Genomic DNA, 12,529 nt, shown 5'->3' with positions numbered 1-12,529 from the left:
CAGGATCATCCCCACATGTGTGCAGCTGTGAGTGGCTCTGACCCGACATCTTTAAGGAGAGGTTCAGAGAAGCCATAAACATGATTCAGCTCCCATTATCTTCATGTTGCATATTTGTTACCATTATTCTTTGAAGACTCCAAATTGGATATTAAAAATTTATGATATATATAAAGGTTTGCATGGAGTGAAAATAGTCACAGCAAATAAATTCTCTGCATCCATCAGAGGTGTGTGAGCTGTCAGGAGGCTGGAGAGGTATAGACTGAGCCTGGCCAGCTGAAATGGCCAGTTGAGGAAGATTTGAGGGTTAATTAGGAGGAAGGTCATCTGGGGAAACAGCTTCTCCTTCAGGCTACATATTGAAGAGGAATTTAAATACATTTTGTTAAAAGAACAAAACAATCAGCCATGTTGAAGCAATCCCCACAGGCGATCTTCAACAAGCAGCTGAGAGACAGGGTCCTGGTGCAAAGATGGTGGTAGTGTAAACGGAACAGGTGCCTTGGCCCAGTTTTGAGTATTCCCCAGTTTCTGGAGACTTTCCAGAGTGGGGATTCTGATGCCAGGTAGGAGTACTTTGTCCAGGAGAAGACTATCTGTGGGAGCTGCATGCACACCCAATTCAAACTGCAGGGATCTTCTTCTAGAGGTAAGCAGTTCAGAATAGAGAAAAATGAAGTGCTATGACCTTGGCTTGAGGCAACAGATTCACTAAAATGAAGTGAATCTGTTCAATGTATATTTTTAGGGTTGTGTATTAATATAAACATGGCTAGGGCTTTCTATATAATATATGCTCCTGGCGTTTAAGGAGTTTCCAGTCTGTAGTAGAGAGGTTAGTCTTAAGACAACTTGCTGTGTCTCAGACTAGCCTGGGGCACTAGGAAGAAGTGAGATATCTGAAACAGGGAACAGGCTAGCATTTGGTTAATCTTATCCAGGAATGGATTTATGGTTAAGAAAGACTAAAGGGTCAAACCAGTGAGGAAGTGAGAAGAGAAAGATATGGTATAAAATGATTATTGTCCAAAGTCCAAATCAAGTACAAGAATGAGGCTCACACTTTAACATCTAACTAAGTGGGAGGAACAGGTGGGTTAGTCAGTGAAGGTCCAGTTGAGAGTGTGCTGAGACTCAAGTCTGGGAAGAACTCTCTAGGTTCAGGACTGAGTGCAGTCCTGTTCAGTAGAAAGCCTAGTATTAGAATTCAAGGATAGCATCCCATTCATTTGTTCAGCTACTTATTCATTGATCTCTTAGGATATATGCCATGTGCTAGATCAGGCTCTGAAGCTTTTCAGATGAACCAAACCCAGTTTCTACACTCATTGACCCTGCTAATTCATGGGGGATGGGGGAAGTGGGGACAAATACTGATAGGCACTGTGTACAGTGCAATAGGTAGAATAAGAATACAGACTGAGACTCAGGACACAGAGCTCAGATCTGAACTGTGAGGAAATGTTCACGGGGGGCTCCCTAAAGAAAATGTACTCTAAATAGAGGCTTAACCAATACAATAATAATAATAGTAATAATAATAATAATGCTGATGATGATATGCAGGACACGAGACCCAGAATTGTGGATTTAGTCAGGAGGAGCCGGGCCAAGGGGGAGCAGGAAGCCACCCTTGGATCTCCTGAGTTATTCCAGCCAGAGCAGCCTTGTCTGGACAGAGGTCCGAGGTGTTCACTGAAGGACAGACACTAGCTGACCTTGCTATCACAAAGGTATTCACAACACTAAGTGTAGCTTGCATTTATTGCTCTCTGAGCTTCCTGAAGACCATGTATGTAAGCATTTGAGAAAGGAAGGATAGACTAGAAATGGACTGCCAGAAAACAAAGCTGCAAGAGTACATTAAAGTGGTATTTTATTCTTTTACCTTCAATTTCAAAAAGAAACTATATTACTACCAGGTCAGAAATTAGTTATAAACTATGAAGATTCTGCTTCCCCTTCCCCCCCACCCAGGTATAACCCCTCATCTCTAAACCTGTTCCCACAACATTGAGATGTACCATCTTTGGTGTTTCTAAGTCTGGTAAGGACACCAACAGCGTGGGCTGGCACAGCTGTATCTGCTACAGCTTGGGAAAGCTGAGTCGAGACCCTCTGTGCCTCACTGCCCTGACTGATTCTAGGTAAAACCATTCCTGTTTTCTAATGAAATCTTGACATCATAATAGCACTCAACTGTACACTCCCATTCATCACAGGAAAGCATATGACAACAGTGTTAATTCTTCTATTGAGCCAGAGACATGGCACTTCTCTGGGTTAGGCAAATAGAGCTAATTCTAGAATGTTCCTTCTTCTCCAAAGGTATTGTCCAGAGAAGAATTGCTGCTCTTGCCCCACTGTGCACATTACAACAAGACTTTAGCAGAAGGAAGATGTGGGTTTTTCAAAGAATTATAGTTGATTGTCAAAATCAAGACAAGTATTGATTCACAGGCAAAGAAGTGACTATAAAGTTTAAGACAGAAGGTTATGAAATAGAAACAGCCTAAGTTACTAACATAACCTAATGTTTACATCAAAGCTAGACATGGCATGGAAATGGATACATGCAACTTAGTATGGTGGCTCACACCTGTAATCCCAACATTCAAGACGTAAGCGTATCAAGAGGTGAAGACAAGCCTGGGCTGAGTAGCATGATCCTGTCTCCAAAACAAAAGCAAGGCAAGCACATGCATGACTGTCAACAAAGATGGGAAATTTTCTTATAGTTTCAGTGATGGACTTTTTCCCTGTTGTGGCAAAAAGTGAAGTTTTCTTAGACCAACAGTTGAAAAATGTACCTTTGGCCTGACACTCATATTTGTCATTACATGTTCGTTCTCAAATGCACAAAGAACGTCTTCTATTTGTGTTTCCCATTAGTGGCATAAATATCTAGCACATTTGTTGGGATAAAGCTGTTGGGAGTAGGACACATGGAGAGAGTTAGTTCATGGTGAAGTGTCTTGAGAGTCTTTCTTTCAGAACTTGTCACTACCCAGAACAAAGTTAGACATGAATACAGTTCTCCCGGTCCCATTGGGTGCCAAGAGCCACCAGTGGGGTGGTCCACTCTAGGCAAGCAATTAAAGAATGAATTGTCTGGAGTTATTTTTTTTAAAACCATCATAAAACTGGCTAAAATTTGGTCTGCCTTATGTTATTACCATGAGCCAGTGATTCTAAACAGTTTCAGCGTGCACATCCCTCTCCCTTCGGGGGGAATTGGCTCCCTCTGTGTAACTCCTCCTCTCCCTGTTAAGTCATTGTCTGGCACCCCAAAGGAGGCAGATGCAGAACAAGGCACTGTTTTCAATATATAAGATTCCAAATGATTCCAAATGATTAAACATTCCAAAAGGATAAAAAGATACCAAGATTTGTATGGGTTCTGGATAGCATTGCCCTTGGGCACCTGGGGTTGGACAGAGCTACTAAGTATCTTTTCACTGGAGGACAGACATTGACAAACACAAAGTTGTTTCCAACACACTGCAGGCAACCACTATTAATTCCCTCTGAACTTCCTCAAAGTAGCTGTGGAGTGATGCTAGAGCTCTTTCTGAGAGGTTATCCACTGTACATCAAGCAATGGTTAGAGACATTGGTGAAAACTATAACTAGCTCTGTCCTCCCTGAGCTTGCAGCTTGGGGTGAGAGAGAAATCACACCAGTGGGTTGCAGGACTGTAACTGTGACAAGTCAAGAGAGAACAGAGGAGCATGCTGGTTTTAATTAGAAAGATTCAAGAAGGCCTTTTGTGAAGGCCTTTCTTCAAGACTTTGTCATTCCCCATACTAAGAAACAAAAAGAAAGATGAGAAATGTTGTCCCTAGTCAGATGAGGTCTTTAGGGTAAGATCCACCTTGGAGGTCAAATCCCAAGTCCTCTTAGCATTACAGTGGTTCTGTCCAGGACCTGCAGCTTCTCTCCTTACATCAGTGGCTCCCAGTCCTGCTTGTCCATTGCAATCACCTTAAAAAAATACTCATGCCCAGGCCCTACTCTGCACCAATTGAATAATTATCCTGAGAAAGCAGGAGACAGGGAGGAGTCAGGCACCGATAGGTTAAAAGAGAACATCTCACGTGATTCTAATGTATACTTCATTCTGTGATAGTGATCCCAAATTTCACATTTTAAAACCTCAGAATGGAAAATGGACTACACCAGTCAAATGTGTGTCAGTGCTGGTCTGAGCTCCTTGATTGAACTTTGTGTCCTTTCCATTCCTGTGCCGTTGATGGGAACAGACAACTGTGAGAAGACATAATTTCTTGGACTCCGTAGTCAGGTTGGATGTCAAAGGGCCCAGGGCCATGGAAGTTTGATGCAGATGTGAACGTAACAGCTCAAAAAAGAAGCAAGGTTCTGGCCTCTTCTCTTTATTTTCCAATCTGCTTCAGTCTTCCTCTCCTCTTCTCTTCCACTGTTGCTTAATATAATCTCAGAAGTTATGAGGCCTTATCTGAAACTGAAAAGCACATTCAAATCTTAGATAATGGGATGTTTTTGTGCTTTAAATGCATGAAAAGCATTGTGAGCACCTTAACATGTAAGCAGAATGAATGTATTTTTGCAACTAATATTGAAAATAGCCCTAGGCATCTGGTGTGTATGAATGTGTATACATAGTACATGCATAATAAACATATTTTACCTTATGAATATTTATACACAAGATACATATATATATTGAATATAGACATACATATGTAAATAGTAGCCCTTGTAAACTATGCAAATTGATCTTCCAAGCATATGTATCATGGTGCATCAGGAATATAATAAACCTTACCACTGAATTTAGCATATATTGAGGTGGCATTTTTCCTACAGAATTGTTTATGGTAGGATCTACTTAGGACATTTTTCCCCCCTTCACTTAAATGTTTGTAAAATGCCAGCTAAAAGTAAGTCACAGGATAGACATGGTAGAATCTGAGTGAGGAAAGTAGATCCCTTCCTTTAAGAGACCTAGACTTCACACAGTGGCTTCAAGTTTTGTTAGGAAGAATCTAATATTGTTACTGCCCTTTTACATGTAGCCTACAGCTTCCTTAAAACCTCCTTTTGTTTCTACACTCCACTGATCCCTCTACCAGCTGAGGTTTCAAATGGGTCTCCTTTGAGCTTGTGGACCTGCACTCCAAAGTAACTGCAGATTAGTTCTGAGAAAAGCCATTGTTGGTTTCAGTCATCTTGACAGCCACTGGACATGCACAACACTCACTTTTTTTTTTCTTTGTCACACATCACCAATCCTGATTTGATAGGGGAAAGGGGCACAATAAAAAGGCACCAAGTCCTGGAGATGTTCATAAATCTGAAAACTGAAATAAAGGCACAGATTCAACTATACTGCCTATGACATTCCACATCCTAATTCTTTCCAGTTTCCTCCCTGCTATAAGAGACCTTTATTACAAATAAGCAATTCATTCTCATGTGTACAAAGTATAGATGCCTCTCTAAAATGACATTCCATGGGTGACTGGAGAGCTCTGAGTACCACTCATCAGGGCAGAAGAAAAACAATCCGTAAGCATTGTCATCCGTATGCCACCAACTACGCTCATTGTCTTTCGCCCCCTCAGCCCATATATCACAACAGGTAGTTCTCAGCTGTTCCCTTGGTGCCAGACATACATTTTATCTAAAGAGACAGCAGACAGAACTACCTGCTGCTTCCTGTGGGGCTCTCCCTGTGTTTTTCTCCTTTTTCCAACTTCAGTGGGGCTTTTAAAAATCAGCTGGCAGGGAGCCAGGAGCTCATCATTTTAATGCAGTGCAAAATGGAATATGCATAATTATATGCAAGCCATATGTGAGGGAGACAGCTCAGCTGTGAATTTCAGGAGGCCAGGAAAGAGAGCGAGGGAGAGAGAGCAGTTAGGACTAAGAAGAGATGAGAGCAGAGCCAGAGTGCAAGTGTCACTCTAATGAATGGTCTAATGAATGTGCTGCAGACACGCCCCTTCTACCTACCTCTGCCTGCTTGCCAACTCCAAACCAGAAATGGATGGAGATTAGAAAGAGAAGACTGTATGCCAGTGGTATTGCTAATGGGTTCTGTTAATGTCTCCATTTAAACTTCAGCTTTCTTAATTAACAGTGTAGCTCAAAATAACCAGTAACTTTAATGCAGCTTCTTAATTAAATCTAGTTTTTACTGCATTTGATTGAAGAATCATTGTTCTTACTAGATCATCGCTCCTTTCAGATCTTTATTTAAAAATTGAGAGGAATCAGTTTATCTCTAACAGTATTACAATGCAAAATATAATGATGCAAATTGCTTTTCTTATGGCCTTGCTATTAGAATTTCTTAAAAGTGCATTATCTAGAGATTGCTTAAGCATGCCAAAAAAAAGTTTAAACACGTACGTATGTCATATAATCTTAAATGTGCAACGAACAGTGCGTTGTGCACTGGAAGACTAAAGTGGCTGTAATTTCCAACAAAATTAGTTGATTTGGGTTTGCTCTATGTTATTTTAAATATTACCCCACAAGTGAATTTGCACATTCAAACTAAACAATACAAAGAAAAAAACCAATCCAAAATTTTGATATCTAAAAGGCGTACTGCGTATTTAAACAAACTTCTTAATGATGTTGTTATTTCTGGATTCCCGTTTGTTTAATGATCTGAGCTGTTATGCTTTTAGCTTTTTTTCTTCTTCTTCCATTATTTGTAAGTCCCTAAATAGGCCATTATATTTCCCTTCAGGCTAGAGATGAAGATGGACATGCTGAAAATTTTCCCCAGCAGCACTATGCTAAGGAAACTCCAAGGCTTGCCTTCAAGAATAACTGCGAACTACTTGTAAGAATAACGTACTTACAACAAGTCTAGAATGTTACTTTAGCACAGTGAAAACAGTTTTTGAAAGGGTTTGTTCGTGATTACATAATTTATGAAATATTATAGTTTTTCCTGTATAGAGTTCTAAATGCTAATTTTGATATCACTGAATATTAATTATAAGGTCTCAAATTGTTTGCAAATCTTTTCTGATGATAGAGCTTGAATGGCCCTGTATTTATCAGCTTGTTTTGTATAATAGTTTATAAGAAGCCCCTTAGAGAATGGCTAGTAGAGTTAAAAATATAAAGACTCTTGATATATGTAGCTTATGGGAAAAACAAACAAACAAATGACAAAACCTTACCCCATCCCTCCTCCTACATCCTAATTGTACACTATTGTAGGAGACAACTGTTGTAATATTTAGTTCTGCTAGAAAAAATAGCAGACTTGACACGCAGTATTCCCTTTAGAGTTCAAGTATTGCTCCAATCTCTTGCCAAGCTTGGTTGTCTCTCCTCTGCAGAAGGAGTCAGAGCAATGACAGAATGGGGAGCTGTTTACAAGTCGTGAGAAAGAGGGCATCAGCTGTGACACAAACTCAGTTCCAGCGCAGGGTTAATTTGCTGTTCATTTCAGCATTGACAGTGAGACAAGATGAACAGCGAGTAGGAATGCCTATTATATTTCTATTAAATGAATCTGTTGGGACCTAATGTTCTTGATTAGCTTTTGAAAATGAGTGCTCTGCAATGCATTTTCTGTTTACCTAAAGTAAACAGAGAATGAATTGTCATTTATTTAGAGGTTCAAGCGCTGCTTTTGAAAAATAAAGCTTTGTGAGGAATCTAGCTATGTTGTCCCTAAATGTTCTTTTCCTTTTCAATTGCATTTAAAGCAAAACATTTGCTTCCACTAAATGAAAACAGAGGAAGAGAATGAGGATGCTCAGTTGTTACATTCTGAGGTGGTTTAATTTCTGTTCGTTTTTTTGGCCAGATACAGTTTAGCTCTGCCAGGCCCCTGTACTAAGAAATCCCACGTGTCACAGCCTTTGGATTCAGTTCTAATACCAACTGCTCATTAGAAACAAAGGGTCCAAAGAGCAGCAGAAGAGAGAAAAATACAGGTCTTGCCCTTTCTAGCTGCAGTAGCTGGATGTCGACAGCAAGAGCCTTCTATTCCTGGCCACAGTCTCCATAGGATCAATAGGGCTACTTACTTGTAAGAACAGTTCCTAGACCCACCAATTCGCCAACAGATTTGCTGCTTATAATGCATGCCATCTTTTAAGTGAAAAGCTAATTCACCTGGTATTTTATTTTAGGGGCTCTTCATACTCCCCAAAAGCATTGCCTATTCTGGGGAAACCCTTTTCATTTCAGTATTAATGTTCCTCTCCACAATTGTGGTTAGGTCAGAGAGCTATGCTATGTTTTGAGAGTCAGAATGCTTTTGGGGAGTAGCTTTCACTTTTAAAGAGAAATTGTTGAAACTAAGGTGCCATATTTAATTTTTTTCTATTGATTTTTTCTATTTTCAATTGATTTTTTCTAGTCATTTATTTATTTCTAGTTTTTGAGTCCTGGTTGTGGTCAGTTTATACTGGAAGAAGTGAAAAAAATGTGAACATCATTTCCACTTATCTTTAGAGAAAATAGATGTTTTATCAGTGCTGTGCTTACACAGAACATAGTGTTGGCAATAGTTTAGACAGATTGGTACAATCTTCACCCTCCTAGTCACTGTTAAAGTGCTTTATTTTGTTCAGCATATTTTCCTGTGATAAAAGAAAAAGAAGAATAAAGACAAAACACAAGTATGCTTATTTCTCCAAGGAGAAACTTAAGGGTTTTTTTCAGCTACAAGAAAAGTGTTGGCATTTGGCTCTTACGAAGCCTTGAGGAGTTATATGCTTCTGTGTGAGAAAAAAAAAAAGATTTGTTCATTCTGAAGAGAAAAATAGGAAGTCCTTGGAGTTTTCTTAGTGCAGCTTAGAGCAGATTTTGAGAGAATCTGTCAGAGAGGATTGCAAGCTCCACTCCAAAGTGCCTTTTTAGCTTAAGGGTGGTTCTGCCATCTTCAAGCATGGCTCACTGCAGTTACCAGTTGGGAAAAAAGAAGAAAGCATTGAGGACACAGAATTCTTCTGGGATACCAGCTGATTTGGAGCACGTAGCCACATGTCTCCAGACATGGCCTCAGGCACTGACAGACAGTGTCCTGGCCAGGTAGACAAGACATTATCTCAACTTCATTATTGACTCTTGGATGTCTCTGCCCTCCTCTCCCTCTGCTTCTTGGAGGAGGCAGGAATATTAAGTAATCTAAAGAAAAGCAAAGTAAAATCGATGCCTGGAATGCACAAGAATGTGTGCAATCAGAAAGTCCCCACAAAGAAAGCATTGACTGATAGGAAAATCTGCTATGCTATTGTATTTTTCTTGTAAGATATACTAAACTGTGATATTTGCCTTTACACTTAATCTACAACACAGGTGACAAGATATGTAGCTTGATGGCCAAGACTCCTTAGTTAGAAATGTAGAAATTATATTAACTCCTTTGTTAATCCTCTTATCATTATTACCTCATTCTTTGGGGATTAGAAGTCTTCTTGTTTTCCTCAATAAATTGTTCATAGTAGGGAGGATTTGATTAGGAATTAGAGAGAAAGGAGGTCCTTAAACCCATTTTGAGTTGACATCTTCTCATCAGCCAGTTCATTCTTAATTCTTGAAAGTTTGCTAAGGGTGAGTCCTAGATGCAGGCCTAAGATAGGTCCTTGGAGGGAAAAGACCTAAAGCAAAAGGAAGAGGTTTGGGAGAAGACAATAAAGACAACTGAGCCTACTTCCCACAATTTCTTAGAACCAGTCCAGAAAATATCTGTGTTGGGGAGGAAGTTCAGCCTAGAAACACAACATAGCAGCAGCTAGTATAATGTTTGGCTCATGACAAGCCAGGTCTTGGAAATCGTGAGAGAGAAATGAAAGAAGGGAAAAACAGGAGAAATCAGTTTGTTTTCAGTTTCAAATTTCCAAGTTACTGCCCCAAATCTGAATCCCTATGACTTTTCCTAGGGCTGATAGGGTGAGGGTTTTGTAGAGAGAGTGGGAGGGAGCCCACAGCTGGGAGTCTAAATAAAAATAGAACAGAAAAGAATTCTTTCTGGTCACTTACAATGCCAGTATAGGGAGAAGATGAAAACTATTTTCGTTCTGTGGCCTTGTAAACAGAGATGATGGGGGGGAGAGAGCTTTGGCTGTTCTGTGGGCCATTTTCCATCTCATTTCTTTGTGGAATTAGAAGACTTGCTATACTCCTTCAGCAGTGGGGATGCTTCACATTAATGAGGTATTCAGTTAATAACACTACCAGAAATCTTCTATGCATAAAGCATTTATTGAACAATATAAATGGGGACATGCGATAGAAAAAGATACACTCACTTTCCAGAGGAACTTATAATCTAGTAGAAAGAGCAAGTATGTGCAGAATGGTAGTAATCCTTATGTAGAAAGAACAAGTATATGCAGAATGCTAGTAATCTTACATGAGCTCTCAGGTGAAAAGGTCAAAAGTTTACCCAACCTAGACTATATAGTTGAGAATCATAATAAAAAAAGGCTTCAGAATTTTCATGATATATCTTATCTAACATTACATTGGATTTCTGTTGGACCGCTCCTCTCTGAGCTTCAGATCATCATCTGTAAAAAATGATAAGAGACAGTAACCTTAGAAGATATTGTAAGGATTGAAAATGATGACATGTTTAAAGCATTTGGTACATAGTAAGCCAGATTAACATAGAACAGATTAACTGTGATTATTCTTCCTAAAATCATGAGTGTTGTTACTCAGTGAGTAGTATCCCAAAAGAGTATGAGCAAAGTTCTGATGTAAAAAGCAGGATGTGATTATTTCTTCATGCAGCCATCGAAGATGGAAAAGAGGATACCTTTGACTTAGGCTTTAGAGGAGTTAAACTTTGATAGTGTCAGCTGGCATGTAAGGGAAGAGATATTCCAAGCAGAGGAAAATACAATGGGCAAAGGCACAGAGGTAAAAAACTGCACACCAGGTTCTTCACACCCTGGTTAGCCTCTTAGTTGGCCAAGTATACAGTGCCTAAAGGCTCAACAGGCTGGCAAGTCCATTGTCTGAGGTCCCAATAATTGCTCCATCCTCTTGAGTCTGCATCTGAATAGTATGATTTGGTGGCATGTTTGTGGAAAGTGTTTTTTTTAACATAGACAAAATTAGAGTAGTAAGAATGTACCTCCCACGTATCTTTCACTCAGCTTCAAGAATTACCAACTCAAGATTAATATTGCTTCCCTTTTTTTCTCTGTCTCCTTCTTCTTTTGATAGAGTATTATGAGCATATGTTTTTCCTTTTAGAAGGGAAGGATTTAGAGGAAATATAGCTTCCTCTTCTCTAGCTGGAGATTCCATTAATACCAACTAAATAGGGAGTTGAAGCTGGAGAACTATACATTCATAAAACAAATGACTCTTAACCTGCTCTCAGTCTATAAATTTCAGATAACCAGACTACATTCAGAACGCCCTAACGGTGAAGGGAACAGTTGCCTGAGTTGGCTCCAATCTTCATGTCTCATAGGCCTCTGGTTTTTATTTCTTTTTATTTGTTTATTTATTTATTTATATTTATTTGGTATGTATTTATTTTTAATATAAGGCCAGATCTCTTTGTAGGCAGGCTTAATCCATCAGTACATGTTAGCCTATCTGGATTGCTGTTATGTATTTGACATTGCTAGAACTTTCCTGCTAGATAGTGACATTTAATGAGAACCCTAAAAGGGTAATAAGGACTGCCACATTTCATTTGACACTTAATAGGCTTTTCAAAATAGGTGTAATATGTTCCCTTTAATACTGTGTTTCCACCCAAAGGCAGTAAATTCAACCGGAATACAGACGGTTACTTTGACGTTATAGTTGAACAGCACAGGCATGAAAAGTCCAAATTCATGGCGACACACATGAACTCTCATCACATCAAATAAAATATCAGAGGACATACGCATGTGGCGTGTACTGTGTAATAGCCCCAAAGGTGTAGAATGATCCAAAAACCCCCTGGGACTAATTGCTATCTAGAGAAAGCTGGCTTTTCTCACCATTATCTGTCATCTTCTCTCTAGATTTATTTAGTCTGTGGCTATTCTTGTGTTCCTGTATAGTGATCTGAACTGTTGTTTTTTTTTTCTTCTTCTTCAGACAAATAGAACTTTCTGGGAATACAAGTATCAGTCTTAGACTATGCCACTTCTAGTTGTTCCAATAAAAGTGGCATAATTAGGCTCTCCATCAATTATTTTTATATTAACACAAGCAAAATGTGTGGATGTCACTTGAGCTATCCTAGTTCATCTGCTATGGCTTCTCTTTGTTCTCCAGGAATCTCTCTCTCTCTCTCTCTCTCTCTCTCTCTCTCTCTCTCTCTCTCTCTCTCTCTCTCTCTCTCTTTTTCTCTCCCTCCCTCCCTCCCTCCCTCACAGACTCTCTCTCTCCCTCTCTCTCTTTCTCCTCTTCCCTCCCTCCCCCTCCCATTTCTGCCATAGTCTTAGGGTTAGGCTCTTTCAATGGATTACAGTGGACCATCTCTTTTCTCCCACATACACAAACCCTATTTTAACTCTTTAGTTGTGGGAAAAGTCACCTGGGAATTGTT

The 12,529-nt window shown here is 39.5% G+C and overlaps 1 protein-coding gene across 2 annotated transcripts in view; it reads left to right on the top strand.

Moving 5' to 3' along the window:
- Sobp (sine oculis binding protein homolog) overlaps positions 1 to 12,529 on the top strand; it is a 168,224-nt gene that overhangs the window by 89,151 nt on the left and 66,544 nt on the right. The window contains exon 5 of one of the 2 annotated variants that reach the window (XM_090338332.1): positions 6,746 to 6,841. The exons of the other annotated variant lie outside the window; for it this stretch is intronic. Coding sequence (XP_090194458.1) covers positions 6,746 to 6,841 — 96 coding nt within the window. The remainder of the gene's footprint in view (positions 1 to 6,745; positions 6,842 to 12,529) is intronic. 2 annotated transcript variants of the gene reach the window in all.

The sequence above is a fragment of the Megascapheus bottae genome, chromosome 8, assembly GCF_031878675.1.
Source record: "Megascapheus bottae isolate mThoBot1 chromosome 8, mThoBot2.hap1, whole genome shotgun sequence".
NCBI lineage: Eukaryota > Metazoa > Chordata > Mammalia > Rodentia > Geomyidae > Megascapheus > Megascapheus bottae.
This window is presented reverse-complemented; position numbering and strand designations above follow the sequence as displayed.